The sequence below is a fragment of the Pomacea canaliculata genome, linkage group LG10, assembly GCF_003073045.1.
Source record: "Pomacea canaliculata isolate SZHN2017 linkage group LG10, ASM307304v1, whole genome shotgun sequence".
Lineage (NCBI taxonomy): Eukaryota > Metazoa > Mollusca > Gastropoda > Architaenioglossa > Ampullariidae > Pomacea > Pomacea canaliculata.
In genome coordinates this window covers 19,028,322-19,051,186 of record NC_037599.1, presented here as the reverse complement: position 1 = coordinate 19,051,186, position 22,865 = coordinate 19,028,322, and the positions used below count along the sequence as shown (strand labels likewise).

General features: G+C 37.0%; 1 protein-coding gene across 1 annotated transcript; it reads right to left on the bottom strand.

Moving 5' to 3' along the window:
• Positions 1–75: 75 nt before the first annotated feature.
• Positions 76–22,603, bottom strand: LOC112573774 (cyclin-G-associated kinase-like). Its single transcript, XM_025254368.1, has 28 exons — positions 22,375–22,603; positions 20,874–20,935; positions 20,603–20,662; positions 19,819–19,933; positions 18,446–18,585; positions 17,671–17,796; positions 17,333–17,422; positions 16,369–16,504; positions 15,666–15,806; positions 14,866–15,076; positions 13,768–13,820; positions 13,270–13,418; positions 12,673–12,795; positions 12,008–12,141; positions 11,397–11,510; positions 10,991–11,071; positions 10,048–10,165; positions 8,584–8,663; positions 7,880–8,076; positions 7,317–7,531; positions 6,206–6,801; positions 5,542–5,644; positions 4,447–4,615; positions 4,179–4,271; positions 3,552–3,710; positions 3,224–3,369; positions 2,851–3,027; positions 76–2,660 (listed from the first exon to the last, which is right to left on the bottom strand). Exons 1-28 carry the CDS (start codon positions 22,502–22,504, stop codon positions 2,556–2,558), a joined length of 4,023 nt encoding a protein of 1,340 aa, XP_025110153.1. The 5' UTR covers positions 22,505–22,603; the 3' UTR covers positions 76–2,555.
• Positions 22,604–22,865: the final 262 nt, after the last annotated feature.

Sequence of the window (22,865 nt, the reverse complement as noted above, 5' to 3'; positions counted from 1 at the left end):
TCAGCAACTAATACAGTCATGTAAGAAATTTTTCATGTCACGAAACAGTTTTTTTTTTTTGCAGACATGCAGTGATTTTTTTTTTTGGTCACCAAAATGATGGTACTACAAGATCTAAATACAACACTATCTTGTAAGTCTATAGTACATAGTCTATCTGAAGCACTCCTCTCCTTGACCCTGGAGAGATTTAGATTATAACCACCTGGTCACTTCGGACATGCCACATTTTTATTCCAAGGTTGGTTTACTACACATATTTTTAACTTGAGTTTAAGCTGGCACATAAAACACTGATAAACTTTGCAGAACTTCACACTGAAGTATCAAAATCTTCAATTTCTGAATATTTTCAAAGATGTTTTGTCAAACTTTGACATCTCTAATAATCAGTATATGTTGCAATGATAGCGACTTGTTGACATCTTGATATGTGACCTGGCTTTCATTAGGATCTAAGTGCTATGTGTATTTACAATGGTTAGTGCAGAGCAGAAAATAGGTCCATTGATGATATCAGCAAAGCCTCCCATGCTGATCTGGAGTTGGGGAAAATGCACTATCTGCCTATGCCCCCGTTTCACGCAGCAGACAGCAAGGGTGGGAGGTTGTTTTTTTTTTATTTATTCTTTTTTTTTGGTTTGCGTTTTATTCCGTGCCAATAACAAAGGTGATACTTCCTCTCAAAATGATAAATATTTTTAGCATTTTCACTGCTTGCATGCACATCATTTGTGTGCTTCACCACTGCTTCAACAAACATTCGATTGTCTATGCTGTTCGAAGTGTTGGCACGAAATGCTAGCCAGTCACTGCTGGATCAGTAAGAAATGATGGTCTATAATCATCTATTGTAAAATCTATATTTTCCCACAATCTCCAGATGCATTACCATTACTACAAAACTACAAAGTTTCTATAAACACTGATATTCCTTTCATAAGCACTTTGAAGTGAACACTATCATGGTTCATTTATCATTTTCGAAGGACAATTTTGTTCCAGACACTGATGTCTCTGATAACATAATCAATATTGATCAAGATGCACATGAAATTCAACATTTTTTCTATTCTATGGACATGATTGGGGGGGGGGAACAATGGCACCACAAGGGTCCCATTTTTCAGCTAACTTTAACAATACCTCTCTACTTCTTGTGCACTTTTAATGATCGTGGTCATTTTTACACACAGTTGCAGATAGACAAGTGGGTGCAAAAAAAGAAAAATTCACGTGCATTAGACAGCACCCACTTGCCTCCTATAATGGTAAGGTGGAAGGAATGTTTTCATGATCTTCATCTGTGTTCACAAGCATGTCATATATTTTGAAAGTTATTGGAATGCCAAACAAAGAAAAAATACCAGAAAATCAACTTATGTTAAGTACAACCATGTAGCAATCGTTCCAACATCTCAGGATCAAAAGTTATGGCTGTGCCCAATTATTTTGTGTACAGTAATAAAAGATCACATGTAGAGGGCTATATAGAGGTTTAATGTAATGTATAAATAAAACCAAATTTGTATAATATTTTCTCATTCTAAAAAAAAAAGAAGTTTGTCTTTCTTGTTCCTAGTTTTTGAAGTTTTCTTCAAGCACAACCTAGATGTTGAACATGATATACAAAAAACAAAAAATCATACAACAATCAGTATTTACAGGTCAACTGCAAAATGAAAGGTGAAAAATGTCATTCCATTTTTCTTAAGTCTTTTAAACAAAAACACTGGGAAATTGACTGCTCTAACAAAATTATATCACTGCTAACAAAATTTCCTTACTCAGCTTGCTTTTGCTGTGTTATATTTGGTTTACATTGCCAAACCAGTGCAATATGATGAGACAAATAAGCACAAGATATCTATGTCTATAGGAACAAAATGACCAAGAGATTCTGCTTTGAATTTGCAGTCTCCAAGAAAGAAATATTGTTTTTAAGAAAAAAAACCATTGTTAAGGGATTTAGTAAACTGCTGTCAAAGAGAAGTCCATGACACTTGCAAGAAAATGTTCTTGGGCTTACAACACAAAGTATGAACACAACGTAATAGAAAGTAAATGACCATTTATTTTCTAAACATTCATGTTACTGCATATTTACTGTCACATGTAAAAGTCATGTCTCTTGGTATTTTTCAGAATGTAATGAATAATAATAAGCACATTCACACATGTAAAAACACACCCATGCATATACATACATATGTAGACAGGCATATGCACACCGCAATGATCCATCCCACTTTTCCTTAATTATTGCAATGTGGCATGCCAACAGCGACTAAAAGTAACAGTGTCATATCACAATCTCATCTCTCTGTTGCTACAGCACCACCACACATACACACAAATTCATACCAGTAAACTTTTCCCATTCCCTCTATTAAAAAAAAATAGTCTACTTAGTGTTGGACACTTAAATGCTAGCTACTGCAGAAAAGAAAGTGAGCTGTTGTCCATCCTTGACTGTGGTGTTGGCGAGTGTTAAGTAAAAGACTAGTGTTTGTCTTGCCTCTGATGAACAAGAGCATCAGAAGCCAGTCTCTTCATCACTGATACAAACTCTTCATGCCTTCATCTTCAAACTTGGCCCATGCATCATTTAGCTCCATGAAGATCATCTTGGCCAAACCTTCGTGGGGGTTGCCTGTCAACTACAGAGATTAAAAAAAAAAATACACAAATGTTTATCACCCACACATCAGTAGAGTCAAAAAATACATCTATAATACTGCATTTAAAACATACATCAGTACATTCAAAACACATCAACAATATATCATGCTTTAATGATGAATAAACTAAGACCTTTTGTTAAAGCAACACGGAGGTAACAAGGCTGACCTTATCTGGGTGAACGGACAAGACTGCCTTGCGGTACACTTTCTTGACCTGGTCAGCAGAGACTAGGTCATGCATACCAACGGGTTTCCAGCGTGTCTCTCCATCCCATAATACTTTGTGCATGGAGCACAGCAAAGCTCGGATGTTCTTCTCTTTGCCTTGAGTCCACTCCATCACCTGGACAGGTAAAGAGGAACCATCCTCTACTAGATGTAGATGAAAATAGTTCTCATATTTTCTAAACCCCACCCCTGCATAAACAAACTGCCCTCTGGGATAAATAAAGTAATATCTACATGCATCCAGGAGTCCTATCTTTCAGTCTGAACAAAATCTTTCCCTGGCAAAGGCAATATGTAATCAATTGGTTTACCTTAAGCTTGTCTGGGTCTGTATCTTCTTCCAGTTGTTTTCTCCGCATGTCGGCAATGGTTTTGGGTTCTGCATCTTTCTTTGATGTGAAGCTGTGCTGCCCAAGCAGATCCTTAAAATCATTCTCAGATACCTTTGGACGTGGACCTGCATGATTGGCATAAATGGTTTCAGTGGAGACATCCATAGCAAAAAAAAGCCAGTGATATAAAAGTCCAGCAGAAAATCAATAAACTATATTTTTCTCAAAGTAATAAATTCAATTTAATCAGTAATCTCAGCACACAGAAAACTGAGGTCTTTTCATCCAAATAAGCAACAAAAGTCACCAAAATTTCTGCGAAGTCCCCGCTCCTCTCTGCTGCCTATAACACTGCCTCCAGCTGTGGCTTTGTGAGGTCCAGGGCTGCTGAAGCCAGACACATTGTAGTTAGGGCGTTGCTGCTGTGGTTGTTGCTGTTGTTGACCTGGTGCTCCTTGTGTCCGTCCTGTGTGTGCACCCAGGACAAATATACATGCATGCATTAACACACATACACATCAACAGTGTGACCTTACTTTTCTACTCTTTTTTTTTCTTGTGATACACAGCTTTATTCAAATGCTGTAACTCTGAATGTTGGATGCAGCCCTTCATAAAACCCATGTACATCCACACACTTATCATCAATAAAACCTAAGGCACCATTAGTATCTTCCCAATAGGGTTCCATTTTGAAGGGCTAATTATATTACTAATGAGCTCTAGCTCCAAGGGTCACAATCCATAACAATGCATTTTGAAGCTGTGGTGCATTAAAGGAAAATCTTTTTTCATCCACCAAAGTTACTACTTAATTTTCACAGACTGCATACTTTCTATTTCTATTTAAAAACAAAATGTTTTGGTAATTTTCAATGAAAAATCAATGATCAATGACAGATCAGTTCAAAATCAATTTAGAGACTGATCTTACCTTGGGCTGGCTGGTTTACAGATGGTCGTGTCTGGGGAGGCTGCTGAGGTTTAGGAACAGAAGCACCTTTAAACGAGGTCTTTCCCAAACCACCTAAAAAAATAAATCAACAACTAAGTGCACTAAATACTTGGATCCTATTCTCAAATGAACCAAGAATACTGTTAAAACTAAAAAAAGAAAAAAGTACTGTGACAAACTTGGTCAAAATGAAATGATGGGTTTTTTTTTTTACATTTTATAAGATCTTCATAAGATTATGACTGACTTAGCTCGGCAAAAGGGTCAGATTTTGGCACTGGCCCCAATCCTGCAAGCGAGCTGCTCTGGCTTTGGGAGCTGGTCATGCCGCGACCAGCAGGAGAGAGCAGGCTGCTGTCCAAACCCATATTCATACCAGAGCCAGTACTGGCACTCTTGTGCATTCCCATTGGAACCTGTGTGTTAACAAACAGAAAAGCATACATTTATTATCGAACTCTCTGTAAAATAGAAAACATGAAGCCTATGGACAGGTCTTGTGTTTTATAGTAAGAAAGAATGCATGGGGATACAATGTTTGCACCCTGACTTTTGTTCCTTCCTGCATACCCCTCTTTCAACCTCTTCCTGCAGGACAGGTAGGTCTGCAGATTCACTGGTTTTAGTCCGTTGTTTTGGAAGATGTTGGCATCTGTTGTTAGCTGGAAGGTGTGCAGGTCTTAGCAATATTTAGTCCATTAGTTGAGTACAGCAGCGCTTTCTGTGAGAAGGTGGCCATTGCTGTCTTCGATGGCAGAGCTTGTGTTGACCTGTTTTGGTGAGGGTTTTGAGTAGTTGGTAGGATATGCCCTTTTGAGATAACCCCATGCCATATAGATAACCTCTATAGCTGAGCATCAGTCTTCAATCCAGTTCTCCCTAGCTTCCTTCATCCCTTTCCTGATGGAAAAATTTACTTCTCTGTGCTTGGAAGCTGATTTGGGTTCACTTTTCCTTTCTGTCTTCAATGCCATCCTTTGGTCACAGAGATTTAGAAAGTCGTTTGTCACCTAGGGTTATTTCTTCTTCCTTTTTCCAACTATGCCCTAGAATTTTCTGAGATTTTGACAGTAGCACCTCTCTGATGTTTCCTGCTAGAGTGTATACATCACAGACCACAGTAAATTTATATCCCTCTCTGGCCTTCAAGATTTCTCCAATTTTTGGTTCTTGCAGCTTCCCCAAACCAAAGGAAATTTGGGGGATGTTTGAGCAGTGTTTCATTCTCTCATTTCACGCTTAAGACAAGGTAATTGTCACTGTCTATGTCAGTGTCTAGGTCCCACTGATGTTAAGCAGTCAAAGAAAATCATGAGGAGGAAGGGACAAGAAAGAAACATACACCAAGCTTGGGCTGCCTGAATTTTGCTGCCGGAAGATGTTGCTGTTGGCCCCTCCACTCTGCTGAATGTTGCTGGCATTCCACGAGCCAAAAAGATTTACTTCTTCGTCATCTTTTCCGCTTTCCATGAACGCCAAAAAATCGTCAGTTGCAGCAGACTTCCCTCAGGCTTCTGTGACTGCTGCTGCAAAATATGGCAGGAGTCATGTTTATAGATTATAATGACTGGTTATCCACAGAATGCTTATAAGAAGGAACATAAAACCAGATCATGCTTAAACTTTATGTTCTTATTCATGAAAGTATAGTTTAATTTTTAGACTGGAAAATTATACACAGAACAACAAAATATGTCCTTATATGTATCTGAAAATTAAATTCCACTTCATTGCTGTCATTTCTCAAGACCTACTCATATGCAAGACAGAAGTCTTATATCAACTGTTTCTCATTTGATGCCTAAGATGAATGAGAAGGCACTGTATTTGAAATAAACAATATACTGTCCTAACTCATTATTTTTCTACCATCCGTCCAACACTATTGCTGGGCTAGCGGTAAGATTGGCTGTATAAAGGTAAATGAAATGTAACTAAGGGTAACTATGGAGAAAATTCTTTCTGCCACAGTGTGGTGAGACACCGGTGGTGGAATGACTTCAGACTGTATATTCTTACTGAACACTACCTGTGTGTTCTGGAATGGGCTAAATGTGTTCTGATTGCTGGCTGTTGACACAGAAGCATCAGGTGAGGAAAACTGCTGAAATGGATCAAATGTCTCCTCTCCCAGGCTTCCCATTAGGTCTGGCTGTTTCCCCAACCCAGAAGCTCTTGCAGGGACTGGTTCGATACTGACACCGCCAACAAGCAGGTCAACATTACTGAGTGCCTCATTTCTGTCTCCTCTTCTTGGAGCCCCAAGATCAAGCGAGTCAATCTGATCTGCTACAACATCTGGCTGCACGCTGCCATTGATGTTGTTGTTGATGTTAAGCAAGTCTACATCCACAGTGTTCTTCTCTGCCCTGCCATTTTCTCCACTGCTAGCTTCAGGTTCCCCAAAGTCTGCGTCAAAGTAGCTGGCACTGCCTCCATGGCCTGCTTTGCTCTGAAAGTCAAATTCATCAGAGAAAAAGTCTGCTCCTGATGCTGGTGGCTTGGACGCTGTTGGAGGGTTGCCATTATTGCTACCGGCGCGGTCTCTGGAAAGCGCTGAAAAATCATCCTCATCGCCCGACTCATCATCTAGGAGAGCAACCTGAGGATCACATATAAACCATGATAGTATAACTGGGATCCTATACAAAAATCGGAACACTCCTCACCGTAAGTCTGTGAACAAAAGAATCCCTACCACTCTTCATTCTCCACAAACCAGCATGAGAAAACCGTCCCTAATCCCATCATGCCACCCATTCAGCTGTCACCACATACTGACATGTCCACATTTATTAGCGATCAAACTAGAATGATCCATGGAATATTTGGGTGTTAGCGAGGAGAAAGATGAAGTTTCAAAACTACCATCATCATGTCTAAGCATGAAGAATAAAAAGAATCATAACTTTCATTCTCCACAAAAAGGATGAACTATAATACATGCACCTGCATGACTACAACACAAAGAGCAAACAAAAAACGATCTCATTAAAATATGCTATGAATAAAAATATGCTATGAATAGTTCTGTAAAGAAAAGACACTCCCAAGTTTTAAACTGCATTACTTATATGATAGCAAGACTATATCATAAAATAAATAAAATCATCAGACCTGCTGTTCTGTTCTTATGGCAGGAGCTGCTCCCTCCTGTGCTGAGAGGCCTTCTTCATTCCATTCAAGAGTGTCAAAGAAGTGTGCCTTGCCCTGGCCATTAGATGCAGCTTCTGGCTTGGGATGTCTGGTAGGCGTGGCCTTAGGACTGTCTGGAACGTCTGAGTCCCTACTTGATGCATTACTCAGCCTACTATTGGCCCGCTCTGACACACCTGCAAGTGATAAGCCATCTGAAGCATCTGCAAGTGACAACCATTGTGATGCATGCAAGTGATAAGCCTCATATGCTCCTTACATTGGGATCCATAATCTGAATATTTTTTTAACCATTGTGATGCATGCAAGTGATAAGCCTCATATGCTCCTTACACTGGGATCCATAATCTGAATATTTTTTTATCACCAGTCTCCTTCAGTGCCACCTCACCTCATCACCATCAAAATCCTGGTCCCAACCCCCAATTAATATTTAGATTATAAAAACAGCTCATTTCAAATCTAGAAGTACTTGTGAACTAAGTGCTCAAGTATCAAGGTAGATGAGGGTTATCTTCCCTTACCAAACTCTGCAATGACACTGTGCAGCTCATTTTTGCTAGAGAAGAGAATTCGAGGCCCTAGCTTCTCGGTGCTGAAGTTTTCCCATGGGTAGCGTTTGTCAGTGGCTTGACGTGCCACTGGGGCTACCATTATATCCATGCTGACATGAAACAGCTCTGGGTATTTGTCAGGTGTGTCAAGGTGATCAAGCTCAAATCTGACAAAGTAATACAATATTTCATGAAATTTGCAACTTAAATATCGATATCAAATGCATCAGTAAAGATAAAGATAATCCTGTGACTTTACAGTCGTTGGGAGTAAGGGGTTTACATCCCTTGTACATCTTGGGGTTAGCTTTCTTGAGCGCATGACTCTTCTCCCACAATGCCTTTTCTCTAACCTTCTACTGAGTCACTCAGGTACCCACTCCAACATGTCAACTTGGAAAAGTATGCTGCATCACGCATGCCTTGGATGCCATTGCTCTAACCACTAAGCTATACACTCACCACTATGACTAATTTCATGTGATTTTACAAACTCAATACTGAAACATTCAAGCAGATGGTGTGCTTACCAGCCTTCATCCTGACAGCACTACTTCAGCAAATTTTTTTTCTTAATTATAAAAATGCTCAACTAAGACTGTTTATAATAAAACATAAAGATTACACACATCTGCTGGAATGTGAGTGCCAGACTTGAAGTTATGCACACTTACTGAGTGAACTTAAGGGATGTTGTTCCATCTTGAACAAAGCCTGAGTGAAACTGTAGCTGAAACATCTTCATGGATGTGATCTGCACAGTGGAAAGACAAGCTCTTAAACATCATGCGAAATGGGTCATAATTTTTACAGATATTAATAGATATTGGCAAAATAGAACTATTCTGTAAAAAGCAATTGCTTACTTGAAGTTAACTTCAGACCACAACATGCTTTGCATTCCGTTTAGTCTTTAAACAGGTGCAATGCTTTTCTTTAAAAAAAAAAAAAAAAATCCAACCACCCTAAAGAAGGAAAAAACTCTCAAAACATGCAAGTTTTAGAAAGGGTGACGAGCTCTAAATTCAATAAAACAAAGCTAGGATATGAGCTTGTGACAAAAGTTCGCTTCTGGCATACAGTCGGACTTAAGATTGCTTTCAACATCTTTATTTTTTTTTTTTTCTGGTTGAATCTGAAATTACAACAATGGATGAATAAAGGTTTCAGGAGATTCATATGATAATACTGGCCTTCTGAGTGTTGGTTTTTTGCATGTTTTGTATGTGAATGTGAGAACTGTGTCATCGCCGATGAAATAAAAAGGCAATTGAGGTTGCATCACGTTTGATGTGAATTCTATCACACTATGAAGTTTCAAAGATTCGGGGTGCACAAAAATCTCAAATTTCATCTCAAAAAGTTCTACAATGTCCATACACAAAGTGTTTGTCAACACATTCCTGCAAACAATTAATGCAATCTGAATTTATTCTTAAGGTCATGATGGTACTTTGTCCCCAAATCGCAGAAACTTCGATCACCAAGATAATCGCTTTTGTCTAGTAGACGATGGAATTCATGTACAAAAAATGGTTTTCTGAATGCTAATTTTATTAAATATCTGCTAAGAATCTAAGAAACACTAACAGATTTACAGCAATATATAAATTTTGCTTGAAAATGAAAGACTTTGTTCCATGCTTAAGACCACAAGATTTTACCAACATTCGGTAACATGCTGACTTTTTACAGGCACAAGAACCAGAGAAGCAGTCATCTTTTTTACTGTATCTATGAACACTTCATGCCACAAGCTTTCAATAAATATAGAAACAAAAAAACAAGAGTAATAAATTAATCTTATGACACTTGAACCATTTTAGGGGTTAAACTTTTGTCACAGGAACATATGCTACGAAATGCTCAAATAATTTACACCAAATTGAAAATTCAAATACATTTGAAATTCATTAATCTGGCTTTTCATCCCCCCCCCCCTACCCACAAACCACAAAAATGTTTCAATGACTTTAATATTATGCCCACATATACCACATTAAAAAATGTTTCTATCTTCTAAACATGCTTTGACTAAAACACACTTTTACTGCACAAAATTTATTACTAACAAGATCATCCTAAGCACGTAACATCCAAGGGAATACAGTTAGGGTACAAAAAACTTGTAACAATACCTTGCCCTGTATCTTGCCACCAAATGTTGAACGAGCATGGTAAAGCACAACAGTAATGTCACCCGATGCAGAGATGTTGAGAGGAATTTTCACTTGCCGATCACCTATGTTGTACTGCCTACACAACAACACAATAAAGCAGCATCTAATGATGCAGAATACAGAGCAGGAATAGTTGCTGAAAGTCAAATGACACACCTCTTAAAAGTAGTACTTTGCTTCTTTAAAATACTGATCATTTTCTCAAAGTATACTCTGTAATTTGCACCAATGATCCCTGAACAGCAAGACTAATTCAGCATACAGACAACAGTATTTCCCAACAACTACTTCTCCTCCAAGTATTGTGAAGCTCATTCTAGGCTGCAAGTTCTTCCTTTTGCAAGCATTGCTGAACAAAACATTTAAGTATTTGTGCAATTTTAACACAAACTTAAAAACAAATATCTTGATTATTTCAACTATCAGAAATATAATCTATGCTAATTTTATAACCTTCTATTTGTATTGTGTCTTTATCCCTTTGCTTGGAATGAATCTGCATAAAGCAGCTTTATTTTATATGGTGGAAATATGTGGAAGGCAAAACACAAAAATATTTCTTCTATTAGAATTTGTTAAATGTACAATCATTAAATATTTTATATGCTTAGTGTTACATTTAAAAATTACTTAAGTTTATTTTTTCCCTTAGTTTATTAAAAAAGTCAAATTAGTAACCCTCACAGCATGACTGAAAATCAATACAGTAAATGGGCTCAAAGTTTAGATTTGTGGTAAAAGGGACACACTCCAAAAAGGAAAAATCAACTAAAAATTCTGTTGCTTCCCTTCCTGAGTGGATCTTGTGGCTTAAATGCCAAACTTTTATTGTCCGGTACAAAGTAATGGGTCAGCCCAGGTATGGGAAGGTAGGACATCCAAACAGTCTGCACAAACCTACCTCATCTTTTCATATTCCAAGGATGTGGTGGCCACTCGTTCTTCACCAACGTATATCTCAGCAAATGGTGTACACCCATTCCTTTGAAAAGAGCAATACTGGTTTTGAAATATACACAAATCATGTAGCGAAACAACAAAGGCTAGCCAAAAAACCCCACAAAAAACAACTCCAAATCCTTCCTACTTTAGGCAGTACAAATTGACGCACGTCTTCAACTAGTGTAACTGTAACTTTTTAATCATCTTTGCATGAAATTCGAACTCAAAAAGTCTGCTCAATATAAAGAGCACCTATACAAGAGTTTTACTATTTCTGTGAGATATGAAGGCTAGCATCAGCCAAGACTATCAGCTCAGAACTTCTTGACAGATTCATGTTTAGGATCTGAGAAAACTTGACTCACTTCATTTTGTTGAACAGGGGAACTGGAGACAGGTTGATGGTTTTGATAAGAACTGGGCGTTGATGTGGTTGCACTGGTTTGTCTGCCACCATTTGACCAATGTAGTCAATATACCTGGAAATTAACAAACAAATTAATAGCTGGTGCAAATTTCACTTTTTTTTTGGTTTCTCTGGTCCTCTCAACAAATATGCAATAATAGACAAGCAGGATGGTTTGCTCTATTAAGTTTAAGTCAAACTGTATAAAAAGCAAATGAAAAGGAATCCATATGTGAAAAATGTAAAAAGAGACAAGGGAACATAATGTGACGACAGTGATAAATACAATGACTTATACTTGTTCCCTCTTCTACTATGCATACCTAATTAAAATGAAAAAATCTCCTCATATAAATGATGTGGTAAGGATTCATCATTTTCATGCCATTTGCAGTACAAGCAGTCTAGAAGGCTTAAAGCTCATGGATAGCCTCAATCCACTTCTACCTAGGGAAACGGACAAGCAGTCTTTCACATGCACTCTCATTCAGTAACAGTAATCATGATGCAGACTCATTTAGGGGAAAGAGGCACTCAGTGCAAAGTCAGACATCATGCTAGGAATCTTGCCGTTTTTGGGATGGAGTGATGCCAGGCAAGGACCTCCTGGCAGAGAAGATGTGCATGGCAGCTGTTGCGTTGTCCACCAGGTGACAGAATACCAGAAATGCTCCAACTACTGTGGCTGAGTTTGCTTTTCCATCCTTGCAGTGAGAAACACTTTAATTGAATCATCTTAGCAGGTGATTTGTGACACATACACGTAAGAATCTGACTGCTATAGCCTACTTCTACCCCCCATCCCCACCCAAAAAAACCGCCTCAAATTCTGACCCAGCAAGTGAAAACATTTGCTCTAGTTTCACTGGTTTATCATTATATTCTATTATAATTTTTAAAAAAAAATAAATACCATGACCAATAACAGATTCTTGCCCACATTATGTATATTAAATGCAATTAACAATAATAATTTTGTAAAACCTACTGCTTCCTTTTAGTAAAACAGCACCAAAGTGAAATCTATTTTTTAATGTTAACATAACTTTATATAGCAATTTCACACAAAAGTAGTGCTTTAATGTTTTTAATGTGACGTTTCATTTTTTCTTCTGTAATGCCCTTGCAACATATTTTTTAAAGGAAAACTCACACATGCATAAGTTCATGCATGTGCCAATACACACTCATGCAGGTTAATTGCAAACCCATATGCAAGCACAAATAATACTCACTAAACAATGAACAACACATATGTTCTTGGGATTCTGCCGCAGCCACAAGTGCATGTTCTTGCATACAGCAAAAAGCAAGGTCAGGGTTGGTGCCTTGCCCTGTACCCAGCCACACTCTGACACCTGGCATGACAAATATAGGGAATGAGCAAAGAGAATCACTAGTTTTGGGGTTGTTTTTGTTTACTACAGCAAAGAGCATGGGATCAACACTCATCATCATCATAAATGACTAATTATTAACTGCTCCTCATAGTATTATGCTGTGGGAGATATTAAATGTTTCTCTTCATGAGGACAAAAATAATTAAAAGCAACCCACTACTAATATTTTAAAAAGTTATTTCTCTGTCCCATATATCTTGTTCCAAAACACTTTTTTTTTAATGAAGCATGCTTTGGAATGTGTTCATATGCATAAATATGACTCAATTTCTTCTCTTGTTCCTCCTTCCTGTCTTCCACAGTAGGCAGACATTAAAGAAAGAAACAAGACCCTAAACTGAAAAATGATAAGGAATATGATGAAACACCTAAAATAAGACATTCTTGTCATTAGCATGCAGCATATTACATCAGATGTTAAACAGCACTCACTCTGTTTTCAAACTTTGCTGCACGGTAGCTCCTTTGGCAGAGATTGTATACAGCGTAACACCCTTTGTGACGAGATTCTAAGAAGGTACGAACGTCATCTATGTGGTTTTTTATGGCTGACTCAACGCCTTCAGCAGGATATGACATCACTTTCAGAAAAAAAAATTGAATTTTTTTTTGTTTTAGGTCTTGTGTCATTTTAAAGTCTGATAACTTAGGATGGAGACATAAAAGAAATATAAAAGCATAAAAATATAATAATTATAAATATTTCTACATGCTTATGTACATACATATGTCTCCCTATCCCCACCCTTCAATAACAGTAACCATGAATAACCAAAAACCAATCTACAAATATGTAACCAATGCATTACATTTTGAAATTTACTGAGCAAGTGGGTTCATTTTAGCACATAAAAGTGTATGTTGATATTGTAAACATTGCTCAGTTACATCCTATTCACATATCGTTCAACAATTTCAAAACAGGTTTACCAGCAAGTCTTGTAGTTATGTATGAAATATCTAAATCAGTCTTGTTCATGGTCCTAGAAAAACAGAAAAAAAAAATCAACAAAATAACATTTCCAAGACATGAAACAGCTTTATTGCACAAATCCTACCTAAATTACAGAAGAAAAAGCTATTATATCCTTAGATCTAAAAGCTCTTCTTTTGAGAATATAAATACAGTAAAACCTCATTAAGACTGGCTAAAATCCACCAAAATCAGGTCATAACTGAGAGTGGTTATAGTTGGAAGAGTAACCAGTAAAATAATAATAATAAATGCAAAATATATATAGCGCATACTCACACTCCTAAGGAGCATGCTCTTAGTACTGAAGAACAAAAATTAGACTTGAGCAACATAACAGGGACAGAAGAACAAAAAACATATGAACAATAGAAGTATAAACAACTGTACAGATGATGAATAAAGAAAATTTTTTTAAAATGTAAAGTAACAAGTAACAAGGACTAAGAGTATCATGATTTTGCAAAAGGAAGACGAGCAGGACAAAAGCAATAAGCAGAAGCGAAGGAGAGAAGGGTGTGAAAAAGGACTAGCATTGTGGGAACTGGTGTTAGGAGTAATGCTTAATGAAGAGATGTGTTTTCAGTGCCCATTTTCCATTGTTTTGCTGCACAGTAACTAAAAATCCTGTGTTGTTCTTTGGCTATAAAAAAGGCAAATAAAGCACAAAAGTCAGTCACAATAATTTTATTTTTATAGACAGTGACTTAATAATAGCAGGATTTGTATAGTGTGGTTCACCACACAGAGGTGAGCTTTATGTGCTAAACACAATATCAGGGACAGTGTGTGATGTAGTTGTCACAAACAAGTACAAACAAGCACAACATATATAAACATACACTGGTTAGTTATGGAACACAGAAAGAAGAGTGTGTGTACCAGCTTTGCTGTGCGAAGAGATGCAGGAAGGCCATTCCTAATACTGGGGCCAGATAAGGAGAAAAAAAATATTTGAGAAAATATTGAGCATACTATTCACACCTGGCTATGCAAACATTCTGACTAGACAATGTGAATACTTTCATTTCCTCTATCATCTTAAAGGACCTTACGCAGAAACGGTGTCCATGACCTTGGTTGAAGCATCACGAATGTTTTTGACCAAGTTGCCAGCACTCCCTTTAATAGAGCTAAAGATGGCTGAGGCTGAGCTAGCAGCGCTGGCCTGGAGCCCTGAACCACCCCCATCACCAAAACCTCCAGCTCCAGCTACAGAGTAACCATGAGCTGGGCTGTTGTTGTAGGATCGTCTTTCTTGGGTGTCTGTGACAAAAGAGACCTTCTCAGTCCCAGCTAATCAAGTACTTTCCCATACTCTCTTCCACCAAGCAATATTTTCCAAGATGAAAGGCCAGCAGTATTATTCCCACTCCCACTGACATTTTGCAACCAAATTAAAGGCAGGGAATTTACTTCTTATGGAAAGAATATATCTTTCTTGTATGTGCCCATTTTTACCCTATCCCCTATGCTATGCAGTGAGATGCAATATTAACAATCACAAAATGTCAAAAGAAACTGCTATAAGGAGGCAAGGTCATCTGATAAATGTCATTGAGTAACAGAAGGAAAAGTTATGATTTAAGTCTGCGTCTCTGTACTTTGTACATCTTTAATGTTACAATATGAGAACTGACACAAGACTGGCAAACGATGATTGTAGGTGACACACTAAACCACCCTGCAATGGATTTTTGTTTTAAAAAATGCTCATTAAAGAATCCTTACAGTCATAATCCAACATTAGTGTCGTGGTCAAGAAAATCATTTTACACATAAAAGCACACCCACTCACCCACCCACTCATTCTTAATGCTACCTTTCTAATCAAAGTCTAAGCTGTACTTCTCACCTGCCAGTGTACCTGGCATTTCCCCTCTGAAAGACAATGGTTCCCGTAAGCCGACTCCTTTGGCTTCGGAAATCTCATGTAGTCTATCTATGACATCACTTATGTTAGGACGCTCTACAGGATTCACTTTCAACATTCCCACTGAAAATTATATCAAAAAATGGTGGCCTCAGAAAAAAACTCTAAGCAATTTAATTTTCAAATCAAATACAAAAAAGGAATAATTATAGAAGAAAGAATTACAGGCTCTACAAAGCAGTAAACTAAAATATTGACAGGTACATTATTCTTTACAAAGCCTGATCAAGATGCCTAAAAGAAAATACAGATGTTATAAAGTCTTAAAAAGGAACAAAATTCAATGCAGTCACAACAACCATCGAACATTTTAAAATAAAGTATTTTAGAATATTCTCTACTACAGGCACACAAATGACTTTGTTTAGCCAGAAACCAATGGACATATGACCAAACTAGCAAGTTTCTGCATGCTCACTGATTGTATGCATTATTTAAAATTAACTTTTAGTACTCAGAGATGTAGGTTGCCCAGAACTGCAAGATGAAGGATTAAGTCTTCTAACAACAGCCAGTAAATGACCAATGTTATATCTAGGGATAAATAAATAACAAATTTCCATTTCTATATGTTTGATTAAATATTGGTTTCATAGTGGTATGACTAATGCAAAACTGAACTTACTTATGAGGTCATGGAAGACTGTGTACTGTGAATCTGATTCTGGAATGCTGTACTTTCCATTGATTATTCTTAGCTTGGCAGAGTCTTCAAATGGATGTTCACCAAAACAAAGCATGAAGAGGACACAACCAAGAGCCTTCAACAGAGTAGGCAGCAAGATGCTTCATCAGAAACATTAGCCAAACCATCTATGTTTATCTTTTTTTCACCTAAATTTGGTCACTAAAGTTGACTATTGATAACTGTTCCTTCTACCTGCAATGGCCTCAGCAAATAAAAATGTATTATCTAATCAAAGAAGATTTTTTATATTTCATGTAGCTCATGAATGCAGCATCAATTTATACTAAAAGGTCTCAAAATATGGCTAGTTCATGGTAACTTCCCTGGTAGGAAAGATACATATTGTGCAAAGTTAGTCTGCCATTTGGATTTAAATTGCCACAATCCAAACTGCTACATAGAAGTATTTAGTTACTTATTTCTCTACTAAAGAAAGCTTTTCCTGTGCATCTGAAGGAAGCTAATAAGATCACTCAAAACCCTGTACACCCAGGCAAAGCATTCTATGAGCTTCTGCCCATATGTAAATGCTATATGACACTGACAACAAAGACCAGAAGGTACTACTCTACTTTCTTCCGAGGCAATGCTGTCCATAAACTGAGGAACACGACTTGGCACTCCGTTTATCTATGAATGTGCGTGCGTACATGCTCACTGTGTATGCATATATATATATTTGCTCATGTAAACAGATAATACTTGTCCCACCAACACAAAATCCTCGTACAAACTGGGTAAATAAACTGTCATTACTTTTAAAATTTTCATCTAAGCCTTCTGTTGCTGATGACATCTTTTCACTTTTCTTTTTGTTGTTACTATCCATTGCTATGTTATAATTAAAATACATGTATGTGAAATGCTGCTTTATAATTTTATAGTTTATTGTTTTACATACCCAAATATCACCAGCTTCATTGATTGGAAAATTCTGATACAAATCCAGCATTTCAGGTGCTCTGTACATAGGTGTTGTATTTTTTGCAAGCTGCAAACAAAAAATGAGAATCAGGATAAAATGTCAATCTTCTTTATAATTTTATTAAAAAAATTTATAAGTTAAATGTCAATTTATAACAAATCATACTACAACCTTATAATCAATTTTATGAAGCTGTCCCACTGAAAAATATGAAGGAAAGATTTACTCCATATGCAACTGCAACTTTTAAAAAACAACCCCACATTTCTTAACTTTCCTACAAATAACAACTTTCTCCTTGGCCACTTGCTCACCTCATCCTCCACAAGACTGCGCTGTATGGCTGACCAGGAGGAATCAGGACTGTATGTTTCAGTGGTGGCCGATCCAAAGTCACAAAGCTTAATCATGCCAGAGTCACTCAGCAAAAGGTTCTCTACCTATTCATAAAATGCCAGTCAAAAAACAATAAGGGACAAATGACCAGAAAAAAAAACCAAGGCAGAACAAACAATAATGCTTTCAAAACAGGACAGCAATTTTTCTATGCCTTCATTGTGCTATGATGACTACAGGTTGCTATCTAGCCCCATAGGCTATGTTTAGCTTGTTCCTTGTTACTCCTCGAGGAGCATATGGCTGCAACAACATGCCTCCAGGGGACCCAGTTTATGGCTATGTGGTTCCAGTATCCTTTGCCTTGCTCTCTACTGTTCTTTTCCAAGTCTGCTTTGGCCTCCCAACTCTCCTCTTCCCCTGAAGGGTCTAGTCAATTGAGAACCCTACTTTTTCTAAGATACTTTATTAAGCATAAGTTTGGGAGGTATGAAGTACTGTCTCAGTAACAACTTTAACAAAACAATTGTTTTACAAAACAATAGCATAACATTTTTCATGCTGTGCTTTTTTTACACATATCTTTACATGTTTCTATACTCTTAACTCTTAAGCAGGCATTGAACTGATATTTCATAAGCAGTGCATGAACAAGGGACATGCTTGTACGTCACATCAAATTAATTTTTTTTCAAAACCTCAAAACTATGAATAAAAATTCTGCAAAATATTGGACCAGTGAAACATTCCAACCTTAAGATCACGGTGGATAATAGGGGGCTTTTGATGATGCATATGCTGTACAGCACGACAGGTCTGATAGAACACCTTCAGCACAATGTCAGGTGATAATGGGCCAGCTTGAGTCTTTAGTATGTCCACTAACTGTCCACCTGTAGATAAATTAAGAGATCTATGCACCAGCGCCTGCTTAAGCCAAATATTTCAATGTTCTGTCTCTTTGGTACATCCCAATTTTGTTTATTAATGTTCTGCTTCAATCAAAAGTACAAAGCCATATGCACACACATGCATGAGGATACCACACATCTGTACAATAATAACATAGTCTCCCTGGAACATTTCTTCCAGCTGAATCTTAAAGCAGTCCCACTCAAACAATCCCACTTGGCCATCCCGAAAAACCCCCATTAAAATTAAAGAACATTTTACAATGCATAGGATAACTAGCTAGCAGGAGCATGGATGGATGCCTTCTGCTATGACTCAATGCAATTTTGAAAATAACGCTACGACCTCTAATACCAACCCAAGTCAAAGACATTATCTCGTGGCAAGTGGTATGTGGGACATGAAAATCTGTCACATTTTACGACTAAATTAAGCTGACCATGCATCCACAACCAGAAAAAGCACTGGTAAATAAGGCCTCCATAACAAGCTGGTTATTTAAGGCAGCTCGTCCAAAGACGTCTGAGTGTGCTATGACTTTGGATGGATTTATATACTTTCTCCATGCACTTTTTGAGATGGATGCCACTAATAAATGTATTCAATGCGTTAAGATTGTGACATTTAACAGCAGCTTTGCATTTTGTAATGCTGATAGTGTATCCAGTTTCCTGCCAAGTCTAAGGACATCTTCTCTTTTAAGATATAGCCTTGTATTCCTTTCAAACTTAAGCAGAGTGAGGAAACTATCTTTTGCACCTAGTCACAGGGAATTAAAGACTTACAAAAATCAATGACATTTATAATATTTCTGGATCCTTTGTTTACTCTGTATTACTTAATAATAATAAATGTACACTTGTGCAGCTCTCTACCACAACATTAGGGACATGCTCTGAGCACTAATTACATGAAATATAAACAGCAGAATTTGAACACAGTAAAAGATATAGCAGCCACATTGAAACCTTTGTCCTAAAACTCCAGATGTTTCTTGAGCAAATGTGTTTCAAGAGCACATCTGAATGGTTTCATTGTCTGCTGATGGCATATCACAAAAGGGTGGGCATGCCAGCAAGTTGACGATGAATATACACACTAAACAGACACATTTCAATTATGCCTTCGAACCACATGTACTGAAAAAAACAAGGCTATTTCCAACACTCAGTGAAATGCTTTTAACACTTACTACACCAATGTTTGTTTCTTACCAGTACATAGCTCTGTCAGTAACAAAAACTCTGCCTGACCATGGTCTGATTGGTCTCTTGGAATGGAGGCTGCAGTTAAAAACTGGATTATGTTTGGGTGTCCTGATAGTTTTTTCTGCAACATAATATTACACACACTCAAATGCTACCTCAAGCCTAAAGACCAGTATTATTTTATTCCTTTAATGTGAAACCTTTAAAACTAAAATGTTAAAGCTGGAAAAGGGTTTGGGGAGGGATGAAACTGACATAACCTAGAGCTGTCATTTTGAACTCTTTCTGAAGCACAGTGCTCCCGGTAGGCATCTCTTCAAAATAAAGGCTAGAAGCTAGCTGCCATTTACATCACCGGCCAAGACACCGAAAATGAAAGTAGAGTATAGAAGAAAAAAGACTAATTATACCTGCTGCATCTGGTCGAATACAGATAAGTTAATATTTAACAGTTCATCACAGACACATCCACACTGCAGTCACAGGATCACAACTTAATCAATAAATCCAAAATAAGAATAAAATTCTTTCTGGTTCCTGGTCCAAAAATCAGAAGATAAAAGAAAATCTGAGCAACAACAAAATAAAAAATAAAAGGAGATGTGAGACAAATAGGCCAAAGAACTAGAGAGAATTATGGCAGAGAGAGTCATAGCTATCTCTTGAACATAAAAAAATAAAGATCTTTCTCCAGTTAAACTGGTTTGAAATTTTTTTGAAATTTGTGCAAGGTATCTAGTAAACTTTTTTGTGGTTTATGTCTCACACCTTTACAGCACTAAGCACTTACCAAAAATTTTATCTCGGTCATCACAGCCTTGGCTTTTTCTTCATCATTAGCGAGAAGTCTCTTTAAAAAAAAAGAAGAAAGAATCCAACAATATACATGCATTGTAAACTTAGCTTCCTGAAACACTACAATCTTTAATCACACATACACACAAAATCCATTACAGAAAATCAGGAACAACGCAGAAGAATAAGTGAACCTCTTAAGTTCACTGCCTTCATGGTCAGTAGACCATGGGTCCTTTACCTTTATTTTAAACATAGCAACATACCTTGAGTGCATAATCTTTCCCACTGTTAACATCCTGTGCCACAAACACGTAAGCAAAACCACCTGGAATATGGAATGGAACAAAAAATTTTCAAAAGTTAGCCTCAATCAGTCCAAGAGTTTTGACTAACACCGAAGATGATGGAAGTCTACAAGGCAACAAATGATATCACAAAATTATCATCTGTTAAAAAAAGCAAAAAGAAACAAGCACAAAAATATCACCTACCTCAAATCAACTCTCAGTCATATATAAGACTGATCAAGACTGTTCGCATAAAACATTTCATGAAATCACATCAATCATGGGTTGTTAGAAGGGGCAGGGAATTCTGAACAATGGGGCCTGAGAAGGACCACAAACATATGACAAATTTTTCCCATCAATTTAAGAAAATTCTTGCAGAAACCTTCAAGAAGTTTAGTATTGCTTACATCAAAAACATAAAGGTGAACATAAATCAAAACAAATTTATCCTAAGATTTCCCCATTCTCATCCCATAAACCTTGCACATTGCTACCTCACTGATCTTTCTAAGTCTGAACATCTGCTGTATTAGCAGCTGCAACAGTCATTTATTAGAAAACATTAATTGATGGACTAATGAGAAACTAGCTGTGTCGTGCATTCATCTTTTGCAGTCTCCTACTAACACATGCACCTATACAATCAAATATTTACTCAATATTTCATATTTTCTGTTACACAACAACTAGCATACTGAAAAGATTTGATATAAAACTATTAAAATGATTACTTATTTCAGAACTTTTCTCTTAGATACATAATTCTGGAAAAATTATTGCCCTTTCTGACAAAATAAATGAACATGTAGAGAAAAAGAGAAACGGTAAGGCTGAAGTGAAATAATGGAAAATGAACTGGTCACACTGTTTTGTAATTTAAAAAATAAAAGGACATATGGAAATGATATATAAAAACAGCAGTTAATATACTGCTTGATGACGGTTTGACAATTTATTTATAATTAACCCAAAAAATATAGTGAGACAGAAGACAAAAATAGATAAACTTGCTAATTTCACATACCGACTGCATAACGAGAGATAATAAAAAGGTTTTAAAGCACAGTACTTTCCCTAGTTTCACAGCTGTAAGTGGGCGTGTACCTTAACTAATTAGCACCCAATGGGTTAGTTCGCGGAATGATCTTTCATTAAATAAGTAAAACGATATTTTAGCATTATTTAAATTATATCATGTGAAAATCATTAAATATAAATAAAGAAAAAAAAAATCGCATGCCATTTTAAGTTCTTCGCTGTTTTGAGTCTTTTAAGATTTACAAGGTGATATATGAATTTCATAAACAATGGAGATTAAACAAAATGAATTAAATGATAGACAATATTTTACCATTTTAACCTCTGGAAATTCAGTTTGTTTTATTTTGATTGCAATTTACTGAAAGAAATGAAAAGTTTGACGATGCATAACAAGGCTAGGGTAAACCATTGAATGCAACTGCGGTTTTCTTACCTTCAGCAATGAGACGTCTGACTCTCAGTTTTTGGTTACCTAGCTCAACAGTTTGTCCAACGAATTCGTTACCATCTCTGGCTTGACCGCCCCCTAAAATTCCCAGTGCTGACTTAAAAAATTCGGCCATAACTAAAATAACATTTCCTAATAACACCAAGATGCCCACACTATCACAGGGCTAGCGGTGTCTGCTGGCGGATCTGTGACGTCACATTATAGTACCGTAAATCAATTCTATGTTTACCGACATCATAGATAAACCCAAAATATAGTTTTCGTAGAAAAAACTCCAAAGCACATACTCGCAAATGTATTTTTAATTGTTATATTTTAATTAAGTTTGACAACGACAACTTAGAAGGGACACTAATGTAAATAGGCTACAACTTCTTGGTCTAGCTCCCATTGGCTGAATTGAGCATGTGGTTCAAGCACTTGTATTACTGGACTGCTGGCAAACAATTTTTTTTTTGTTCCCAAGCAGATAG